The sequence below is a fragment of the Phyllobates terribilis genome, unplaced genomic scaffold (genome assembly GCF_046119375.1).
Source record: "Phyllobates terribilis strain yellow unplaced genomic scaffold, ASM4611937v1 Scaffold_5__5_contigs__length_657084704, whole genome shotgun sequence".
Classification (NCBI taxonomy): domain Eukaryota; kingdom Metazoa; phylum Chordata; class Amphibia; order Anura; family Dendrobatidae; genus Phyllobates; species Phyllobates terribilis.
In genome coordinates, this window is record NW_027362765.1 from 386,096,068 (window position 1) to 386,120,170 (window position 24,103).

Sequence of the window (24,103 nt, forward strand, 5' to 3'; positions counted from 1 at the left end):
AAAACAGGCATTATTTCATCATTTAGGGTATTTGAACTTGCGATCAGTCTAAATGACTGGGATTCATAAGAGCACTAAGGTGGCATCCATAGGGGGTTTTCATTAGACCCCTTGGCTTCCATTACAATCTAAAAAGGAGCCAGTGAATGCTCACCCTAGAAATTATGCCATTTAAATTCTATTCTCAGTGATTGAGTGTGGCATTAAATATAGCTAAAAAGCAATGATTGGAGATTGCTCTGGCAGATGCTGTATACTGCAGCTGGCGTCTGCCATGTATGCTGCCGGTTCAGCTCCTGATCTCACTCTATACCTAGGGACCAAACATATTAAGTAGTGTTATGTCCAATGTTGGAAAAGGGCTAAAAGGCTGGTCCGAAACAAAAAATAATTTTCACTCTAAATGCCTATCTATCTAATGCCATAATCTAATATATTTCCTAATATACTTTAATTAAAAATTCCCTATCCTTTCCTAGCTACACTATATAACTGATTTTTCTTTTTTTTTACTACTTTCTGTTTGATGACTTTTGTTTGAGAACCCCCAGTGCATGCTGGGATACGCAAACAAAGCATCATCAGGGGGGCAGAGGCTGGTGTCACTGCTGCAGCCTCTGCCCTTCCCTAAAATGAAGCGTCATCAGTGACCTCCTTTTCAGAGGCTGGGCTATTGCCTGCTCTACTAGATTCCTGTCACTGTGCGATGTGCACAATGACAGTGCATTCTCTCGCAGACTCTGATCAGAAGTAACTAGCCAGCAAGAACGCACTGTAAGAAGAATACCAGGCTTCCAGAGACCAATGCCACCCCTTGAAATTGACATTAATTGCGGGGATGGTGCTGGTCTCTGCATGCTGGGTATTCATCTTGTACTGTGCAATGACAGTGCGCTCTATTGCTGGCTCATTACTTCTGATCAGAGCTGGTGAGAGAGTGCACTGCCATTGTGCACATCGCACAGTGACAATAATCTAGTGAGCCTCTCTTGGAATTGACAACTTACACATGCTCAGCATAGCTGGGACTAGCCCAGCCCCCGATTTTCTTTTGTTTGAGAATCCCAGCATGCACTGGGGGTTCTCAAAAAAAACGCTATCAAACAGGAAGTAGGGAAGGATAGGGACTTTTTAATTAAAGTATATTAGAAAATAGATTAGATTATAGCATTAAATAATAGGCAATTATAATGAAAATTAATTTGTGTTTTAGACCACCCCATTAAGCATCAGAGCCCCCATTCATAGTCTCATTTTATGTGAGCCCTATCAAGGTGGGGATAGATAAATCATATTTCTAATTAATCAAAAGATATTCAGATTTTTGTCTAAAACCGAACAACAGTAGCCATTAATCGCATCCTGGCATCGTTTTAAATTTTGTATCTTTTATTGTTCAGTTCAATTTTATTATTTTTGTGACTTGTGCTTTTTTGTACTAAACGTATGAGTTTACTGAACACTTAATGTCAGGAGATACTTTACGTGGTGAGCCTAATATTATTTCAGGGATACTAAAAATATATCTAGAAGAGACATACTGTGTATACATCTACTGTATGACAGATTTTGAGGAAGCATGAATTTTGAACCAGGACCTCTACTTCTGCTGAGTCTACACAGCTTTAAATTACCTGTTTCATAGTAATCGTACACATAGATGGAAGCATGCTTCACATTTAGAACCCTGTTGCCCATTATAACGTTGACTGAGAAGTAGGTTGTTTCACGAGAAACCTAGAAGACATCAAGATAAAAGAAAATATTCAACACATAACTATAGACACACGTAGAGGTGGTCCACAATCAAAGAACCCAGGAACTTTGGCTTTGCTTCCGTTGACTCCCTACTAGTGTTGAGCGAACATGCTCGACACTGCTCGGTACTCGCCCGAGCATCACGCTACTCGGGATGTTCGGCGAGCACCGAGCATTTCCGGGTTACTCGGGCGGGAGCTCGGGTCTCCACCCTGCATGTTTGGCGCTCTTTACAGAGCCAATGAACATGCAGGGATTGCCAGCCAGTCACTGTAATGCTGCAGCCATGTTGGTTGTGGGCATTACAGTGATTGGCTGGCCGCACAGCATCACCTCGAGTATTTAAAACCGGGCGCCGCCATCTTGGACACAGTCGCTCCGGATCAGACAGTGTAGGGACAGCGCTGCTGATTTAGGGAGAGAAATAAACTGCAAAATAGTTAGTGTAGAGTCTGTAAAGGCTGCCAGAACAAACAAACAGTCCTTTTCAGGACTAATATCCATCCCAGATACCAGGCAGGCTGTATAGGAGACACAGTGGTTATACCAGCAAACGCTGCATTACAGTCCTGTGTGCTCCTGTTGCTGAAATTGCTGGACTTAGCACCAGGTGTCGGGGGCCAGGAAAAATCCTTTTTTTCATCTAAATCCTCCTTTTTTTCCCCTCCTTCACACTGTACAAATACCCGTCTTATTAACCTTTTAGTGTGTCCCCCCCACCCCCCCCACAAAAAAAAGCGTGTCTCTGATTTTTCAGACACAAATATAACTGTTGAAAATAGTCTTGTGTAGGCTAGAGAAACAGAAGTGTTGTTTTGCACTTCCACGGTTCAAACCTCTGTATTATCCATTTTGGGCGAATTTGTATCTAAAAAAAAAACAGTTTGAGTGTGTCGCTCACTGTTCATCCGCAAATATCTCTATTTAAAAAAGTCTGGTATACCCCAGTAAACAATAACTGTGGTTTTGCCATCCCACGGTAAAAAATCTCTATTCAGCTTTTGGTAGTTTTTTCCATAAGGAAAAACAGTAGTGTCTCCTGACTGTTGTGACACAAAAATATATCTGTTGAAAATAGTCTTGTGTAGGCCCGACATCCCAGTGTGGTTTCGCAGTTCCACGGGTCAAATCGCTGTACTATCCAGTTTTGGGCCTTTGGTATCTAAAAAAAAAAGCAGTTTGAGTGTGTCGCTCACTGTTCAGCCGCAAATATCTCTATTTAAAAAAGTGTGGTATACCCCAGTAAACAATAACTGTGGTTTTCCACGGTTCTAATCTACTCTTTATTACCCTTTTTCCATTGATAGTGCGAGTGTAAGCTATTTTACTTCATTTACAATGGGCAAGGCGCGTGGCAAGGGACGTGGAAGTGGACGTTCTGGTGATGGTTCGTGCAGAGGACGGGGCCGTGGCCAAGGTGAAAATGTGCCACAACCAACAGCCACATCTTCTCACTCCCACTTCTTGACCGAATTACTAGGGAAGCACAGAACAACACCAGTATTGAGAACTGATCAGTGTGAACAGGTTATTAATTGGATAGCAGATAATACTTCCAGTTACCTGGGCACCACCACCTCCGGTCTGTCTTCCACACGGTAAACTCTTAGTAGCCGTGAGTCTCGACCGCATACTCCTCCTCACCCTGATGCTCCTTCCTCCCACGATGCCGAGTGTCGTCAGACAGCAAGTGATCCCACACTTGGACACTCTGAAGAGCTGTTCACTGGTCCATTTCCATATTTGGGCCCCTCGCCTGATACACTTGAAGTGGTGGAAGAGGAGATCTCATGTTGCGATGACCAAATATTTGAACAGCCACGGCCACAGGAAGTCGACGTTGGCATTCTGTCACAAGAGGTGGACGATGACGAGACACAATTGCCAGGAAGTGAGGAGGAGGATCGTGGTGCGCAAGTGGAAGAGGAGGAGGTGGTGGATGATCTAGTAACTGACCCGACGTGGAAGGAGGACATGCAGAGTGAGGCCAGCAGCACACAGGGGGAGGGAGGCAGAGTACCCCAACAGGCAGGAAGAAGCAGTGTGGTGGCCGCAGACAGAAGGCAGGCAACCGTTCCCCGTAACACCAACACGAGGGACGTTGCCAGTACAAGCGGTAGGTCTTCCAGAGTCTGGAATTTTTTTAAAGACTCTGCTGATAACCCCAAAAAGGCCATATGTTCCACCTGCCATGCCAGCATCAGCAGGGGTGACAAAACTACCAGCCTGACCACCACCGGCATGATCAGGCACATGGCAGCAAAGCACCCGACTTTGTGGGGCGAAACCCAGGGTCCACGACCAGTGTCAGCGGGTGTCACCACTGCTTCTTCCACTGTTGTGCGTGCAATAGAACCCCCTGTTGTGTGTGCAAGGCAATCCCCTGTCCATACTGCATGTAAAGATGCCCCCTCCTCTCAGTCTTCACTTGTTATGGCAGTTTCTCAAGAAACAGCATCAACGTCCACGTCCCACCGCAGCGTTCAATTGTCCATATCCCAGACCTTTGAACGAAAGCGGAAATTCGCAGCTAACGCCCCACAGGCCACAGTCCTAAATTCGCACATTTCACGACTGCTTGCATTGGAAATGCTGTCTTTTAGGCTGGTGGAGACGGAATCCGTCCCCAGCCGACACTATTTTGCCCGGTGTGCCATCCCCGCACTACACAAGCACGTGTCCCAAAGCATCTGCTGTGCCCTCAACAACGCAGTTACTGGGAGAGTCCACCTGACAACGGACACGTGGACAAGTGCTTGTGGCCAGGGACGGTACATCTCTCTGACGGCACACTGGGTAAACATAGTGGAAGCCGGGACCCAGTCGGACCTTGGGACGGAACACATCCTCCCCACACCGAGGATTGCGGGCCCTATGTCAGTCAGAGTTGCCCCCACAGTGTACATCTCCTGCGCATCCTCCTCCTCATGTTCAGCCTCCATCTCAGATATCACCACATCAGTTACAAGCTGGAAGCATTGCAGTACTGCCTCCACCAAGCGTCATCAGGCTGTGCTGAAACTCATAAGCTTAGGTGATAAACCTCACACTGCTTGTGAGTTGTGGACAGCTGTGAAAGAGCAGGCAGATCTGTGGCTGAGACCGCTGAACCTACATCCCGGCATGGTCGTGTGTGACAATGGCCGTAACCTGGTGGCGGCTCTGAGGCGAGGTGAGATCACACACGTACCATGCCTGGCTCATGTGCTTAACCTCGTGGTTCAGCGGTTTCTTAAATCGTACCCCGAGTTGCCAGATCTGCTCGTGAAAGTACGCCGCCTGTCAGCTCATTTTCGCAAGTCGGCTACAGCTTCCGCCGCCCTTGCTGTGTTGCAGCAGCGTTTGCAGCTTCCGGCACACCGACTGGTGTGTGATGTCCCCACACGTTGGAACTCTACCCTCCACATGTTGCAAAGGATTTGTGAGCAGAAGAGAGCAGTTGTGGAGTACCAGCTGCAACAAGGTTGTCGATATTCAGGTCAGACTCCACACATAAGACCTCAGGAGTGGACCTGGACGTCTGACATATGTACCATCCTGACAAACTTTGAGGAGGCCACCAAGATGGTGAGTGGCGATGACGCCATCATTAGTGTCAGCATCCCACTTGTCTGTCTTTTGCAATGCTCTCTGCAGAGAATTAAAGAGGAGGCATTGCAGCCAGAGTATGATGAGATGGATCAAGAAGCCGTAGCGGGCGATTACACACAGCCCAGCCTCATCTCATCCCAACGTGCATTGAGGGACAATGAGGGAGAGGAGGAGGAGGAAGAACAGGAGCTGCTATCATGCGTTGTAGACGGTAGTACCTGTACAAGTGTCATACCGTCGGTTCAGCGTGGGTGGCCTGAGGACAGGGGGGAGGAGGAAGAGGAGGAGGAGGAGGAGAGCATGGTCAGTCGTCATCTTGGTGAGAACACGGAAATCTTGCCCGTTACCAGTCTGGCACGTATGGCTGACTTTATGTTACGCTGCCTTAACCGTGACCCTCGCGTTGTCAAAATGTTGGGTGACAGTCATTACTGTTACAACTCTCCTGTTAGGTTTTTTTTAGTTTGCTGGTCACATGACTATTTTGCCTATTTAATCCGGCTCCGCCCTTCTGGCTTTGCTGGACTTCATTTGTATTTACTACTGTTGAGCTAGCTTGTTGCTCTGTTGCCGTTCTCTGTTAGTTTTGCTAGGTCTTCTGACCCCTATGCCTTTTTGTTGTGTGTTTGTCTTTGACTGCTACTATTTCTGCTAGGAGGTGTCCAACTTTTCCCAGTCCCTAGATCTTGTAGGGATCCCTCCCTCACATCTATAGGTCTGCGTTCAGACTAACCGAGGACTTTAGCGGGTCTGATCGTAGGATCAGGTTCCCCGTTACATCGTAGGGATCTAGTTTAGTTCTATTGTAGGGACAGATCTCCTCTCTTTCCTTAGTCTCTGTAGCAGATCATAACAATTACTGGTTGGTGACACTTGTAGACCCCCGCTACAAGGAGAACTTTCACTCTCTTATTCCTGAGGTGGAGAGATCTACAAAAATGGGGCAGTACCAGAAGGCCCTTGCTGCAGAATTCTTAAAAAATTCCCATCTGAACATGCTAGCGGCAGAGGTCACAGTTCGTTGCCCAACCAAGGCGTACAGGCGAGAGAGATGCAACTCCAATCCAGCAGAGGCAGGGGAACACTGTCAACGTTCTGGGACAGTTTTCTGACACCCACCCAGCTTACAGGCCCTGAGGCGCGGGGTACTCTCACAAGGAGTGGAAAGTTTCAAAAGAATGGTGAGGGAGTACCTTGCCGACCGTACCAGCGTCCTCCGTGATTCCTCTGTGCCTTTTAATTATTGGGTATCCAAGCTGGACACTTGGAATGAACTCGCTCTGTACGCCTTGGAGGTTCTGGCCTGCCCTGCCGCTAGCCTGTTATCGGAGCGTGTTTTTACTGCCGCTGGGGGAATTATAACTGATAAGCGCACTCGCCTGTCAACTGACAATGCTGACAAGCTGACCCTTATCAAAATGAACAAGGGCTGGATTGGGCCAGACTTCTCATCACCACCAAATGACAGCAGAGTAACATAAACTCAAATCCACTGTGTTATTTCGGAAGGTGTATTCACATGCACCGCTTCACACCCACACATGGGTATAAGCTTCCTCGTTTCAGCTGTTTTATCTTCTTCTCCTTATCCTCAGCCTCCACCACCACTATACCACCAGGGTGCCAGCATTGCAAGTTCCTCCGTCCTTATTTTTGGCAGCTTTTGCTTGCAAGGCATAAGCAAATACTATGGGACACCCACTCCCCAATAATGGGACTTATGTTTGTAATATGCTGTACTGCATGGCTCTTGTAAGGGGCATTGCAAGTTGCTCTGTCCTAATTTTTGGCAGCTTTTGCTTGGAAAGCATAAGCAAATACCATGGGACACCCACTCCCCAATAATGGGACTTATGTTTGTAATATGCTGTACTGCATGGCTCTTGTAAGAGGCATTGCAAGTTGCTCCGTCCTAATTTTTGGCAGCTTTTGCTTGGAAAGCATAAGCAAATACTATGGGAGACCCACTCCCCAATAATGGGACTTATGTTTGTAATATGCTGTACTGCATGGCTCTTGTAAGGGGCATTGCAAGTTGCTCCGTCCTAATTTTTGGCAGCTTTTGCTTGGAAAGCATAAGCAAATACCATGGGACACCCACTCCCCAATAATGGGACTTATGTTTTTAATATGCTGTACTGCATGGCTCTTGTAAGGGGCATTGCAAGTTGCTCCATCCTAATTTTTGGCAGCTTTTGCTTGGAAAGCATAAGCAAATACTATGGGAGACCCACTCCCCAATAATGGGACATATGTTTGTAATATGCTGTACTGCATGGCTCTTGTAAGGGGCATTGCAAGTTGCTCCGTCCTAATTTTTGGCAGCTTTTGCTTGCAAGGCATAAGCAAATACTATGGGACACCCACTCCCCAATAATGGGACTTATGTTTGTAATATGCTGTACTGCATGGCTCTTGTAAGGGGCATTGCAAGTTGCTCCGTCCTAATTTTTGGCAGCTTTTGCTTGGAAAGCATAAGCAAATACTATGGGACACCCACTCCCCAATAATGGGACTTATGTTTGTAATATGCTGTACTGCATGGCTCTTGTAAGGGGCATTGCAAGTTGCTCCGTCCTAATTTTTGGCAGATTTTGCTTGCAAGGCATAAGCAAATACTATGGGACACCCACTCCCCAATAATGGGACTTATGTTTGTAATATGCTGTACTGCATGGCTCTTGTAAGGGGCATTGCAAGTTGCTCCGTCCTAATTTTTGGCAGCTTTTGCTTGCAAGGCATAAGCAAATACTATGGGACACCCACTCCCCAATAATGGGACTTATGTTTGTAATATGCTGTACTGCATGGCTCTTGTAAGGGACATTGCAAGTTGCTCCGTCCTAATTTTTGGCAGCTTTTGCTTGCAAGGCATAAGCAAATACTATGGGACACCCACTCCCCAATAATGGGACTTATGTTTGTAATATGTTGTACTGCATGTGACGCGCCCCCTGGGCCGTGTGTAAACGTGTGTGGGATACCCGGTGCCGGGTCTCTGGGTTCTGTAGTCTCCGTGGCGGTGACCCGGTCCCGTGGCTCAGGCTGGTCAAACCAGTGGCAGTCTTTCTTAGGTTTTGAGGTTAATTGTCCGACTGCGCCACCCGTGGATTGCGGTCAGGGAGTACCACCGCTGCGAGGCAGACCGCTGAGGCTGGTGTTGTGTGCGCAGCAGAGAATGGGATAACTCCCCACGGGAGGAGTATAGCCTCAGGGCAGTGAGTGTGGATGATGGGGGTGATGGTGCACGAGCGCAGCAGGAACGACTCAGAGTCTTTGCAGTGCAGTTCAGGGTCTTTACTGATGATTATAAGGTAGACCCTCCCGGGAGTACTGGCTAGCATAAGAGGCCTGGTCAGTCTGTGAGCAAGCAGGAGTTCCCCTGGCCAGGTGGAGTTGTAGGCCTCCCCGTCTGTCTGCACTCTTCCTGGCTACCGTGCTGTAAGCGGGTAGAAGTAGCCCACGTCCCTGAGTGTACCGTGTAGTGCTCACCCGTATGGCTGGTGACTTGGGGCCTTCTGTTAGCCTCCGCTCCACGACGGCGGTGCTGGTCCCTTGCTTGTGACTGAGCCTCCGGGCTTCTATGGCCAGAGGACCTGAAATCCCCTGCCGGCTGGTTTCTGCTGCTGGATATATAAGTCCTCATAGCCTCGGACTCCTGTGTCCGGCTCCTATTGTCTTCTGCCAGGGCGAGCTCTGCTCAGCTTCCAGCCCCTGGTCTTTAGCTCCTAGCTCCTACAGAGCTCCTTGCTGTTACTTTCCCTTGCTCTCACTCTGACTCTGACTGTTCTCTGTTCTCTGACTCACTCAACCCCGCCCCAGATCCAGTTTAAAAGGGCAGAATTCTCCCCTCCCAGGACTGGGGCAGGAGGATGTTGCATGTTTAAGGGATCCTGACCAGGAAACCTCCCACTTGCTCTCCGACGTAATATCTCTATTACTGTGGTGACCAGACCCCTGGGGTGCCACACATGGCTCTTGTAAGGGGCATTGCAGTTCCTCATAATTTTTGGAAAGCCTTCCATTCACTGCTTAGGCCAACAGTGCACAGGAGACCCAGTTGCTATAAATGGAAAAAAAGGTTTAGTTAACGCCCTCTGACCTCCATGTCATTTCCAAGGGGCATTGGAGTGCCTTGAAATTTTTGGTAGGCATTGCACTCACTGTATGCCCTATAAATGTGTAGCCGAACCGCTCCTTTTGTTACAGAAACATATCCTACAAGACATATCTGGTTGACTGGCCTGATATTGATGTGAATGGTCCCTGTTCCTCCTGCTCTTTCTCCTTTGCCACTACCTCATCCATCATTTATCACCTGAAGCTTTGTTTTAACGGGAGTCATAGAACTTGGATAGTAGCAGGAAAACATCCAGCAATCCTCGGAGGAGGTAGGATATGCGCCAAAACGCTGACCACCTCAGGCCTAGCCGCTACTACATACATGCGCTTGCATTACAACAAAACAAAGCAGATGCTAACTTCTATCATCCTCATCATGCTCCTCACCTTGGCACTCTCAACTCCCCTGATGGAGAAGCCAGGGCCCACCGGAGGAGTCTGATAGTCCGGTGGGCTCGGCCAATGCGGCCCTAAAGCAGGCCAGGCTAAGAAAAGTGTGGGAAAGGTTACCGGGACAAATAGGGGTGGCTGGGGACCGAGTGTGGACACCCGGCCACCCCCTGGAGGCTGGGGAGCAAGTGGGGACACCCGGCCACCAGGCGGCTGGGGACTGAGTATGGATACCAGGCCGCCGACACAGCCATGGCGTGGTGGCCAGATTCCGCCTCCACATGCCTAAAAGGCCCAAAAAAAAGCAAGCAAGCAGTATGGTATTGCAGCCTGGGGGTGGGTGGGTGGCAAGCTGCATACTTGCGCTTGCATTGCAAGGAATGGGAGAGGTACAATTGAACACTGCCCTGGGACAAGGACTTGAATGGGGATAGTTGCAAGTCTGCAACGACAGGTGCAAGGTGGGAGGCATCTTCGCATGTACCATGAACAGGGGTTTGGCATGCACACACTACAGCGGAATAGACTCTCCTTCCCACTAAATGCACTGGGGAGGGCACAGGTAATGTTTTGGTATACGTGCTTAATCTTATGTATAAGGCACACCAGGACAAATAGGGGCGGCTGGGGACTGAGTATGGATACCTCGCTGCCGAAGCAGCCATGAGGTAGTGGCCAGCTTCGGCCTCCTCCAAACTAAAAGGCCCTATTTCAAGTGCAAGCTAGCAGTATGGAATTGCAGTCTTGGGGTGGGTGGGTGGCAGGCTGCACACTTACACTTGCATTAAAAGAAAACATAGCAGATGCTAACTTCTGTCATCATCATCATGCTCCTCACCTTGGCACTCTCAACTCCACCGATGGAGAAGTCAGGGCCCACCGGAGGAGTCTGGTTCTCTGGTGGGCTCGTCCAATGCTGCCTAAAGCAGGCCGGGCTAAGAAAAGTGTGTGGGGGGATGTTCCAAGGTGAAATAGGGGCGGCTGGGGACCGTTTATGGACACCCGGCTGCCCCCAGGCGGCTGGGGACCGTGTGTGGACACCCGGCCGCGGGGCGGCTGGGGACCGAGTATGGACACCCGGCCGCCGGGCGGCTGGGGACTGAGTATGGATTCCAGGCCGCCAACACAGCCATGACGTGGTGGCCAGATTCCGCCTCCACATGCCTAAAAGGCCCAATTTCAAGTTCAAGCAAGCAAGCAGTATGGTATTGCAGCCTGGGGGTGGGTGGGTGGCAGGCTGCATACTTGCGCTTGTATTGCAAGGAATGGGGGAGGTACAATTGAACACTGCCCTGGGACTAGAACTTGCATGGGGATAGTTGCAAGTCTGCATCTTCTGATGCGGCAAGGATCACTTATGATGGGCACACTTTTAGACAGTGACCTGGGAGTCAGAGATGCTTCCAGGGGTCTTCCCCATGCTGTTCCCATGTCTTTTCAGCACTTTATGCATGTGTCACACAGCACATGGCCAGATAAGGTTGTAAAATGTTAAAATGACATTTCCGGGTGAATGCATTTGTCATAGTTGAAAGCAATACAAAAGTGCAAAAACGCATAAAAAATGCTACTTGTGAACATAGCCGAAGGTGTGGAGGAGTATTTTTGTTTTTGGTCATTTATTTTAACTTATACACAAGTCTTTTCCCTGGAAAGGATGTTCCTTAACATATTTCACAGGAAAAAAGTTTCACTTTCGTTTTTGAACGTTTTATTGTGAGCCCGTAAAAGTGGCTTAATACCTCTGACCACGTTATCGACAGCAGTGACCTGGGGATCAGAAATGCTTCCTGGGGCGATCCCATGCTGTCCCCATGTCATTTGAGCACTGTCACTATCGTTTTGGGCACTTGTTAGGCTTTTAAAAGATTGCCGGGGGTGCCACCGCAAAAATGCTCGAGTCTCCCATAGACTAACATTGGGGTCGTTGCTCGGGTCGAGCACCCGAGTATCACGGCGAGCTCGGCCCGAGCTTCGAGCACCCGAGCATTTTAGTGCTCGCTCAACACTACTCCCTACCTATCCTCACTCCTCCTCTTGGGTGCTTCTGCTGGCCAGGACTCTGGTAGACCTTCACATAACTCCTAGTGACATCTCTCTTCTTTGTTCCTGATTAAGCTACTACTAAATCAGATCTACAACCGCCAATTGATGACAATTCTGGGGAATGAGTCTTGCACCCTTGTGTAATCTGTACCAAATCAGTGGTGCTTTAAAGAAACCATATCCCATATGGGACCATAGGACCCATTACAACTCTGCCACATTGGATCTAATGTATCAGTCATTGTATCAACATAAACATCCTAACATCTCCTAAGATTGGGATGATGTCAGTCTTGTGGTGGATCAGTGGAAAATACTGTCACCTTCTGGGTACTGGCTTTGAATCTGACCAATAGTGTTGAGCATTCCGATACTGAAATATCGGGTATCGGCCGATATTCGTGGTATCGGAATTCCGATACTTAATTTCGATACTTTTACAATATCGAATACCGGAATCGGAAGTTCCCATAATGCCTGCGCTCTGCAGTGTCTCTGAAGTATGACAAGCTGGATGGCAGCGCTCAGCTGAGATCCAGCCTTTCATCAGAATGCCATCCCAGCGGGGGAGAATTCTCCTGATCTTTTAAAAGCCTGCGGGCGGTAAAAAGCCACCGGCTTTTAAACAATCACACAGCCCCATACTGCTTCCCAGCAGCCTCCCACCCCGATCCTCCGCTCCCCTCGCCACCTCCCATCCCGATCGTAAGTTAGGACCGGGCGGGGAGCGCAGCACCAAGGAGCGGGGAGCGAAGGACCCGGGCGGAGAAGCCGGCAGTGAAAAGACTTCACCGCCGGCTTTCCCATTCTGTGCTGCGCTTTCCCGCCGGTTATTTCAAATGAACAGCTGAGGTATCAGGTGATGCTGATCAGCTGTTCATTTGAAGTAGCCGCGGTGCCCTCAGAGGGTTCACGTGAGTTCATGCTTGACTGCATTGCATGAACTCACATGAACTTTCCCACGGCCGCACAGGTCAGCCTCACCTCCCAGACGATCAGCCCGTCATGATTGGTGTGTGTGGGTGTCTGTGCGTGTGTCTGCGAGTGTGTGCGGGGTGTCTGTGCGTGTGTCTGCGAGTGTGTGCGGGGTGTCTGTGCGTGTGTCTGCGAGTGTGTGCGGGGTGTCTGTGCGATGTCTGCGGGTGTGTGCGATGTCTGCGGGTGTGTGCGATGTCTGCGGGTGTGTGCGGTGTCTGTGCGATGTCTGCGAGTGTGTGCGGTGTCTGTACGATGTCTGCGGGTGTGTGCGTGCAGGCAGACATAGGCCGATGTGACACTACTACTCCCATCGGCCTATGTCTGTCCCCCGTCCACTCGTGCCAGCAGGATCAGCTCGATGGGAGCAGTAGTTCCCATCAGCCTGATCCTGCTATTTAAATTGCCCTACTGTGTCCCAATAAAGTTTAAATACATGTCATTTTTGGCCAGTGGTTGCCTACAATAAATTAGTTCATACATTACCTGTCCCCGCCGATCGCCACCTAAAATAAAGTAAAAAATAAAAAACTACACCTATACTCACCTAGACACCTAATTCCCCGAAGCCATCGATCTCCTGTAATAAAATATAAAATAATAAACCACAACCTTATCCTTACCCCTCCGTAGTAGTCCACGAGTGTCCCACGATGATCTCCAGTTTAGAGCAGCCACATAGAATGTGACCGCTCTGAACCGCTGCCGCCGCTAGAATGACGGGGCCGTAAAGCAGCCCCGTCATTGCATAAGCGGGTTCGCCGGAGTTCAGGCAGCGCTGCGCCGGTTAGCTCCTTTACGGCCCTGCTGTATCGTGAGAAATTCCCACGGTACAGCAGTGCCGTAAAGGAGGTCTCCGGAGCTGCGCTGCCTGAATGCACTCCGGTGACCTCAGTCAGTGGCTCCCGCTGCCGGGAGCGGACGTGTTCCCGGCAGTGTGAGCTTACAGCAGCCATGCACAGCTGTCACCATCTCCAGATGTGACAGCTGTGCATGGGAGATCAGCGCAGGAACGTGGACAGGTAACTATTTTTTTTTAGTAAACTAAGAATTAAATAAAATGGTGTGTTTTATTTCAAATAAATTATTTTTTTCTGGGTGTAGTGTGTTTTTTCTTTTTAACACTTTGTAGGTTAGTAATGGGGGTGTCTTATAGACGCCCATCATTACTAACCTGGGCTTCATGGCAGCTGGCGCTGACATGAACCCCAACCCTATTACCCCCTGCCACCGCACCAGGGCAGTGTGGAAGAGCGAGGCTAAGTGCCAGAATTGGCGCATCCTATGGATGCGCCATTTCTGGGGTGGCTGACGGCTGGTGTTTCTAGCCTGGGAGGGGGCCAATATTCATGGCACCCTTCCTGGGCTATTAATATCAGCCCCCAGCTGTCTGCCTAGCCTTTGCTAGCTATTAAATAGGGGGTACCCCACGTCATTTTTTTGGGGGGGTCCCCCATTTTAATAGCTAGTAAAGGCTAGGTATTCAGCTGGGGGCTTATATTAGTAGCCTGGGAAGCTCCGTGGGTATTACCCCCCTCCCAGGCTTCAAACATCTGCCCCAGCCGTCTGCTTAACCTCCGCTAGAGCCTAAAATTATGGGGGATCCCACGCCAATTTTTTTTTAAATAAATCCTTTATTTTAACACTAAATGACATTTGAGGAGTTAATAAAGATGCAGTCCCTAAATTATTATTTATTTTTTAATTAATTTTTCCCAAAAATTTTGACGTGGGCTTTGCCATATTTTTGTATGCCAGCCAGGTACAGCATGCAGCTTCTATGAACGCGCCATTTTCCGGGGTGGCTGCGGACTGCAATTTGCACCGGGGGGGGGGGGCAGAAAGCTTGGGCCTCCCTGCGCTGCAGATTCCATCCCCCAGCTGCCTAGTTGTACCTGGCTGGACACACAAATAGGGAGAAGCCCCGCGTATTTTTTTTTTAAATTATTTCATGAAATTCATGAAATAATTAAAAAAAAATTGATGTGGGGCTTCGCCCTATATTTGTGTCCAGCCAGGTACAGCAGGCAGGAACGGGCTGCCCCCAACCACCAGCTGCCTATTTGTACCTGGTTGGACACAACAATATAGGGAAGCCCTTTTTTTCTTAATTATTTCATGAATTTCATGAAATAATTTAAAAAAAAAATACGTGGGGCTTCTCCCTATTTTTGTGTCCAGCCAGGTACAAATAGGCAGCTGGGGGCTGGAATCTGCAGCGCAGGGAGGCCCAAGCTTTCTGGGCCCCCCCCGCTGCAAATTGCAGTCCGCAGCCACCCCGGAAAATGGCGCGTTCATAGAAGCGCCATCTTCTGGCGCTGTACCCAACTCATCCAGGGCCCTGGTGCGGTGGCTCACTGGGTAATAAAGGGGTTAAGGCCAGCTTGGCATTATCAGCTGGCCCTAAGCCCGAAATTCATGGGGTCACGCCAATATTAGACATGACCACCATGAATTTCTAGTAAAGTATTTAAAAAAAACACCCAGAAAAAAGTCCTTTAATTTAAATAACAACACAATTCTTTATTGTTCTAAATTAAACCATACTTACAGTCACGCCCATTCCAGCTGAAGCCAACGATCTCCTGCAATAAAAGAAAAATAATAAAGCAACCTCATCCTTACCTTTCCATGGTTCCCAGGACAGCTTCAGCTCTGCTACATCGAGATGACAGGCTGGACCGCAGCAGAAAGCTGCCATCCAGCCTGTCATCCCGCAGACACTGAGAAGCGCAGGCATGCTTGCGCTCCTCAGTGTCTCTCTGTGACGGCATAAAGATGAGCCGAGGTCATGTCCAATGAACTCGGCTCACCTCATGCACGTCACTGACAGCGTGGGAAAATTCTCCTGCACTCAGCGCTTCAGCGTGAGAATTTTCCCACGCTGTCAGTGACGTGCATGAGGTGAGCTGAGTTCATTGGACATGACCTCGGCTCATCTGGATGCCGTCACAGAGAGACACTGAGGAGCGCAAGCATGCCTGCGCTTTTCAGTGTCTGCGGGATGACAGGCTGGATGGCAGCTTTCTGCTGCGGTCCAGCCTGTCATCTCGATGTAGCAGAGCTGAAGCTGTCCTGGGAACCATGGAAAGGTAAGGATGAGGTTGCTTTATTATTTTTCTTTTATTGCAGGAGATCGTTGGCTTCAGCTGGAATGGGCGTGATGGTAAGTATGGTTTAATTTAGAACAATAAAGAATTGTGTGTTTATTTCAATTAAAGGACTTTATTCTGGGTGTTTGTGTTTTTTTTTTTAACTTTGACTATGGGGTTAGTAATGTGGGTGTCTTATAGACGCCTCTCCATTACTAACCTGGGCTTGATGTCAGCTGGCATTATAAGCTGACATCAACCCCAACCCTATTACCCCACTGCCACCGCTACAGGGCAGTGGGAAGAGCGAGGCTAAGTGCCAGAATTGGCGCATCCTATGGATGCGCCATTTCTGGGGCGGCTGACGGCTGGTGTTTCTAGCCTGGGAGGGGGCCAATATTCATGGCACCCTTCCTGGGCTATTAATATCAGCCCCCAGCTGTCTGCCTAGCCTTTGCTAGCTATTAAATTAGGGGGGACCCCACGTCATTTTTTTGAGGGGGTCCCCCATTTTAATAGCTAGTAAAGGCTAGGTATTCAGCTGGGGGCTCATATTAGTAGCCTGGGAAGCTCCGTGGGTATTACCCCCTTCCCAGGCTTCAAACATCTGCCCCAGCCGTCTGCTTAACCTCCGCTAGAGACTAAAATAACGGGGAACCCCACGCCAATTTTTTTTAAAATAAATCCTTTATTTTAACACTAAATGACAAGTACAGTAATCAACACTGTCACTGTACTTCATATATATGTGACTGACATGTTTCTATCTATCTAATCTATGTGTGATTCTCTATTCCTTCTATTCTAAATTGTCGGGTACAGATGCCGAATTGCCGGCCGGCTTTTTTAAAGAGACGGTGCATGAAAACACTAATATTTTTTTTAATAAATCCTTTACACTAAATGACAAGTACAGTAAGCAGCACTATCACTGTACTTCTTATATATGTGACTGACATGTTTCTATCTATCTAATCTATGTGTGAAGCTCTATTCTTTCTGTTGTAAATTGTCGGGTACCGGTGTATGCCGCTGATGAATTGCCGGCTTTTCGCGTAATACATTCTACATTATTGTTAGTTGTTTTCCTTCATGTAGAATTAACCTACAAGGAAAGAAAGGGTTTATTTTCATTCCGATGTTTGTGTCCCATTGACTTGCATTGGTTTCCGGTATCGGAATCGGCGATATCCGATACTTTTTGGGTATCGGTCCGATCCAATCCGATACGATATTTCCTGATATCGGAAGGTATCGCTCAACACTACTGACCAATGATAACATTTATAGGGATTTTAGGTTGGTCTCCCAAAGTCCTCTGGTTTTCTATCCAAAAAACTATGTTTCTTACCTGTCCTGACTCTAGTGTCAAGTTTTGCTTCCTTACCTTATGGCTGGCTTATTCTGTGCTTATTCGCACTGGGTTATTGTGGTAGCCTGGCAAGTTCTATTGATGCCAGCCCACCGCCTTAGCATTCAGGAAGTATAGCATCCTGCTACCACCCTGGAGTTTTTCCTTCTGATTCTGTTCCAGCCAGGTGTCTAATTATCTTCACATCTACTCCTGTCTTAAATCCAATAACCAGCTGCTACTTCCAACCTCTATCCAGCAATTTCTGGTGCCATTACACACTCAGTTCTGAAGTGTCAAGTTATGTTGACAAATTAGTCTCTGCTATCCTGATGCTGCCCACATTTATTTTTCTGCTATTAATGTAACTGCACTTCTGCAAGCAAGTTACCAGCTTTACTCCTCCACAATTCCTGTGTGTAATCGCGCTCCTGCAAGCAAGATACTTGTCTGTCTATGGTTTGCTGTTATTCCTGTGTGTAATTGGGCTTGTGCAGAAAGGAAACAGTTGCCGACACATCTCTGCTGTTTCCGTACTATCCACACATCTTGCTCAGCTGCATCTAGCGCTTCCAGCTCTGCTTGTCTATCTGCTGTCCTGCATACCCTGCTGTACTTGACCTCACTGATCCATATGCTGCCTGGCTAGTCCAGCTCCGCTGCATTATCGCCTCTGGTCTCTGGTACTTTCCCTGGTACTTACCCTTACACATGGCTTAGATAATCCACCTTACCAAGAGAGCTCATAATAACATCCTTATTGGTAAAGTCACATTATCAGGTGTCTGAGATAGGAAAATCAGATAACAAATCCATTTTGATACAGGGACTAAGGTAAAGGGGGGCAATAAGTAATAAAAGTCTACTCACAGATTTCAGATACAAGTACACATGGTTGTTCTTGGTTTCAAAGTTGGAGATCACTTTGCTGTTCACCAACTGTAACAAAAAACAGGTTTATTAATTTTTACAATATTCCCATCTGTCATAGAAAATATTAAGAATTTATCTCCCCCCAACCCCTCTTCCCCCCTCCCTTATCTACAGTCTGTCAGAGTAGAAGAGCTGGCAATCTAAGGAGCTGTCTCTATGCAAAACGCAGCACACACAGGAGAAGTGGCTAATACGCAAATGCTAGTACAAAAGGAGCTACTAACCTAATTAACATACAAATGTAGTTCCTAGTAGCAGAGGCCTATTATAGATAGACTCCTAGCTTCAAAGGAATCCTATCTCACCCCCAGGGCATCCCCATTTGCGCATGTGTGGAATCTGCAGTCTCGCAAGCACCAAGATGAAATATGGAATATCGGAAGTTCTATACTTCCGATAATAATGGGACACATATTTTTAGTGGCAGGGTAAGCTAAGGAACAATACGCATATTTTTCTGGATCTGTATGCCCTTCTGGGGAGCCATAGTGCAAAAGTACAAAAATAACAGACGGCAGCTATGCCATGTGTAGTCTCTAAAGAAAGGTAAATTTGTAATAAAACATATGGTATCACTTGCGAGCTTCTGCGATCAACCAGCGAGGAGTTATCACAGAAGTTAGAGTTTTTAAAAAAAACATGAAGGGTGGAGCCCCGCCCACGTGAGGTCACTGCAGGGGAATGTGTGGGCAGGTCCCCCTTTGGCATAAAAGACCTAGCTGAAGATGGGTCCATACTCATGTTGGAAGTTACATATTTGGTAGCACGTGTCCCATTCGATAACGGCCAGAATTGGAGTGCTTCCCTCCAGCTAGACTGAATCGTCTCTGCAATCTATATAGTAAGTTCTTCTTTACTCCCATTTTATCTTGTGTAACTGCATATGTATTGTATTGTCCTCCTTTGTAAAATCTTTGTAGATTTTTTCATAAACACTGCCTCCCTTTTGGATTAAATATAAAATTTATTAGTCTGGTTTGTAATTTACCAGAAAGCATGTGTGTCCCATCAGGCCTGTATTATATTTTAAAACTGATCGGTGGTGGCAGCGAATAATCGTAATTGGCTTATTGTGATGCTGGCACTGATAGTACGGGGGCATATACACATATTCCATACGTTGGAATCCGGAGGTGTGTATGTCATACGCTCACTGGTCACTTGCCGATAGCTGCGTAGTGAGCAATCGATATCGTGTGTGCGCGAATCCCTGACAAAGTGATGGCAGCGGTGGGATATTGTGTGATCCTACCGGTGTCATTCCTGACACCATCAAAGATAACTACTAGCACAGAGGACTACTAATCCTGCTGCCAGGTAGTCCTCCATATTCATCAGCTCTGTATAACCCCTCTCCTACCACTGATTTGCATCTTTCTGCCTATGCACAGAGTACGCAGAAAGCTGCCAATCACTGGTGTGGGGCGGGGTTATACAGAGCTCAGCATTCTACCGCAGATAAAACTGACACATTGCCGCAATCAGGGTCTCTGCCCCTACATCATGCTGCTCTCAGATGAGGTAGCAAAAACCGGCTGATGAATTCCCTTTAAAGAGGGGAACAATATGGATCACCTATGTACAGTAGAGATTATTAATGTTTAATTTGTACAGGTCTGACTAATGACAGCGCCACCAAGTACAGGAGACACAAAGCCCTCTGTGTGACTGGAGTGGTAGTGAGCATGTGCGATCACTGCTTCACTGTCTATAGGAGTGGTGGTCACACATGCTCATTACTGTAGCGTTTGAACAGGGGATTTTGGTTTTGAAGTTTTCAGTGTGGATCTTGCAAATCAGACCTCCAGCGATCTTACCTGTGGATAGGTGATTTGTATAGTTCATAGTCAATCATAGGGATAAACAAATCAATTTGTAACAAATTTAATTAGTTCCGAATTTTCTGAAATATTCTCATGCTGAGGCATTCCGTCAGCACTGGCAAAGCCGCGGAGCTCACCGACTGTCTGCAGCGTTGTTGACGTGACATCAGCTCCGCAGCCAGTGGCAGACACCGGGAGCAACTGTAGAGACTCACCGGTGGACCATGGAAGGTGAGTACATTGTGTTTCTTTTTCAATAACTTGCATATTTTTATGCTTTTTTTCTATTCAAAGAGCCAAATGTTGCAGTGTTAGTCGTTGACTAAAGTAATATACCTCTTGTAGAGACCAGTAGTCTGTTTCGTATCCGGAGACTATGGCCACATCAATGACCACCATGTTGGTTTGAGATCGGTTTCCTCTAAAGCTGTAAGATAAAAGACGTATAAGAGAAGAGGGTGAAACTGTCCGAAACCAGGTATTCTGACGGGGTCAACTGTACCTGACACGGATGCCAATAGCAAAGGTGTACGCCACTCCGTTCACACAGCTTGTAGAAGAAGTGTTTGCCGACAAGAGGAAAGAGGAATTCACCTGAGGAACCGGGACGTTGTACCGAAGAGTGCTCTGCAAGATGGAATGGAGAGAGATGAAATTAGCGATGTCTGCGTCCTATTATGGAATAAAATGGTAACATGATGACAACCGCCTTGAAATATTTTTAAAGCCTCTATTATTATCAAGAGCTGCAATTACAATTCTGCTAATTGCTACTGCAAACATTCAGCAAGCCTGTAAACTTTTCCTACATCATATTAGGGTGCAGAACATAACACAAAAATGACACGTTCCAGAATGCAAAAGCACCAGAGCAGCTCTGAAGCCTTTTAAATTGAGCTCTGGAGTATAATACAGAATGTAACTCAGGATCAGTAATGTAATGTATGTACACAGTGACTGCACCAGCAGAATAGTGAGTGCAGCTCTGGAGTATAATACAGGATGTAACTCAGGATCAGTAATGTAATGTATGTACACAGTGACTCCACCAGCAGAATAGTGACCGCAGCTCTGGAGTATAATACAGGATGTAACTCAGGATCAGTACAGGATCAGTAATGTAATGTTATGTACACAGTGACTGCACCAGCAGAATAGTGAGTGCAGCTCTGGAGTATAATACAGGATGTAACTCAGGATCAGTACAGGATCAGTAATGTAATGTATGTACACAGTGACTGCACCAGCAGAATAGTGAGTGCAGCTCTGGAGTATAATACAGAATGTAACTCAGGATCAGTAATGTAATGTATGTACACAGTGACTGCACCAGCAGAATAGTGAGTGCAGCTCTGGAGTATAATACAGGATATAACTCAGGATCAGTACAGGATCAGTAATGTAATGTATGTACACAGTGACTGCTCCAGGAGAATAGTGAGTGCAGCTCTGGAGTATAATACAGGATGTAACTCAGGATCAGTACAGGATCAGTAATGTAATGTATGTACACAGTGACTGCTCCAGGAGAATAGTGAGTGCAGCTCTGGAGTATAATACTGGATGTAAGTCAGGATCAGTAATGTAATGTATGTACACAGTTACTGCACCAGCAGAATAGTGAGTGCAGCTCTGGAGTATAATACTGGATGTAAGTCAGGATCAGTAATGTAATGTATGTACACAGTTACTGCACCAGCAGAATAGTGAGTGCAGCTCTGGAGTATAATACAAGATGTAACTCAGGATCAGTACAGGATCAGTAATGTAATGTATGTACACAGTGACTGCACCAGCAGAATAGTGAGTGCAGCTCTGGAGTATAATACAGGATGTAACTCAGGATCAGTACAGGATCAGTAATGTAATGTATGTACACAGTGACTGCACCAGCAGAATAGTGAGTGCAGCTCTGGAGTATAATACTGGATGTAAGTCAGGATCAGTAATGTAATGTATGTACACAGTGACTGCACCAGCAGAACAGTGAGTGCAGCTCTGGAGTATAATACAGGATGTAACTCAGGATCAGTAATGTAATGTATGTACACAGTGACTGCACCAGCAGAACAGTGAGTGCAGCTCTGGAGTATAATACAGGATGTAACTCAGGATCAGTACAGGATCAGTAATGTAATGTATGTACACAGTGACTGCACCAGCAGAATAGTGAGTGCAGCTCTGCAGTATAATCCAGGATGTAACTCAGGATCAGTAATGTAATGTATGTACACAGTGACTGCACCAGCAGAATAGTGAGTGCAGCTCTGGAGTATAATACAGGATGTAACTCAGGATCAGTAATGTAATGTATGTACACAGTGACTGCAGCAGCAGAATAATGAGTGCAGCTCTGGAGTATAATACATGATGTAACTCAGGATCAGTAAAGTAATGTATGTATACAGTGACTGCACCAGCAGAATAGTGAGTGCAGCTCTGGAGTATAATACAGGATGTAACTCAGGATCAGTACAGGATCAGTAATGTAATGTATGTACACAGTGACTGCACCAGCAGAATAGTGAGTGCAGCTCTGGAGTATAATACAGGATGTAACTCAGGATCAGTACAAGATCAGTAATGTAATGTATGTACACAGTGACTGCACCTGCAGAATAGTGAGTGCAGCTCCGGAGTATAATACAGGATGTAACTCAGGATCAGTAATGTAATGTATGTACACAGTGACTGCACCAGCAGAACAGTGAGTGCAGCTCTGGAGTATAATACAGGATGTAACCCAGGATCAGTAAAGTAATGTATGTACACAGTAACTGCACCAGCAGAATAGTGAGTGCAGCTCTGGAGTATAATACAGGATGTAATTCAGGATCAGTAATGTAATGTATGTACACAGTGACTGCGCCAGCAGAATAGTGAGTGCAGCTCTGGAGTATAATACAAGATGTAACTCAGGATCAGTACAGGATCAGTAATGTAATGTATGTACACAGTGACTGCACCAGCAGAATAGTGAGTGCAGCTCTGGAGTATAATACAGGATGTAACTCAGGATCAGTAATGTAATGTATGTACACAGTGACTGCACCAGCAGAACAGTGAGTGCAGCTCTGGAGTATAATACAGGGTGTAACTCAGGATCAGTAAAGTAATGTATGTACACAGTGACTGCAGCAGCAGAATAGTGAGTGCAGCTCTGGAGTATAATACAGGATGTAACTCAGGATCAGTAATGTAATGTATGTACACAGTGACTGCAGCAGCAGAATAGTGAGTGCAGCTCTGGAGTATAATACATAATGTAACTCAGGATCAGTAATGTAATGTATGTACACAGTGACTGCACCAGCAGAATAGTGAGTGCAGCTCTGGAGTATAATACAGGATGTAACTCAGGATCAGTACAGGATCAGTAATGTAATGTATGTACACAGTGACTGCACCTGCAGAATAGTGAGTGCAGCTCCGGAGTATAATACAGGATGTAACTCAGGATCAGTAATGTAATGTATGTACACAGTGACTGCACCAGCAGAACAGTGAGTGCAGCTCTGGAGTATAATACAGGATGTAACCCAGGATCAGTAAAGTAATGTATGTACACAGTAACTGCACCAGCAGAATAGTGAGTGCAGCTCTGGAGTATAATACAGGATGTAATTCAGGATCAGTAATGTAATGTATGTACACAGTGACTGCGCCAGCAGATTAGTGAGTGCAGCTCTGGAGTATAATACAAGATGTAACTCAGGATCAGTACAGGATCAGTAATGTAATGTATGTACACAGTGACTGCACCAGCAGAATAGTGAGTGCAGCTCTGGAGTATAATACAGGATGTAACTCAGGATCAGTAATGTAATGTATGTACACAGTGACTGCACCAGCAGAACAGTGAGTGCAGCTCTGGAGTATAATACAGGGTGTAACTCAGGATCAGTAAAGTAATGTATGTACACAGTGACTGCAGCAGCAGAATAGTGAGTGCAGCTCTGGAGTATAATACAGGATGTAACTCAGGATCAGTAATGTAATGTATGTACACAGTGACTGCAGCA

At 46.9% G+C, this 24,103-nt stretch overlaps 1 protein-coding gene across 1 annotated transcript in view; it reads right to left on the reverse strand.

Moving 5' to 3' along the window:
• Window positions 1–302: 302 nt before the first annotated feature.
• The window catches only part of LOC141271585 (ovostatin-like), a 135,149-nt gene continuing 111,348 nt past the window's right edge, over window positions 303–24,103 (reverse strand). Inside the window, exons 32-36 of the mRNA XM_073681629.1 lie at window positions 20,584–20,708; window positions 20,418–20,508; window positions 18,196–18,264; window positions 1,635–1,737; window positions 303–313 (exon numbers count right to left, since the gene is read on the reverse strand). Of these exons, the coding sequence (XP_073537730.1) occupies window positions 303–313; window positions 1,635–1,737; window positions 18,196–18,264; window positions 20,418–20,508; window positions 20,584–20,708 (399 nt within the window). The remainder of the gene's footprint in view (window positions 314–1,634; window positions 1,738–18,195; window positions 18,265–20,417; window positions 20,509–20,583; window positions 20,709–24,103) is intronic.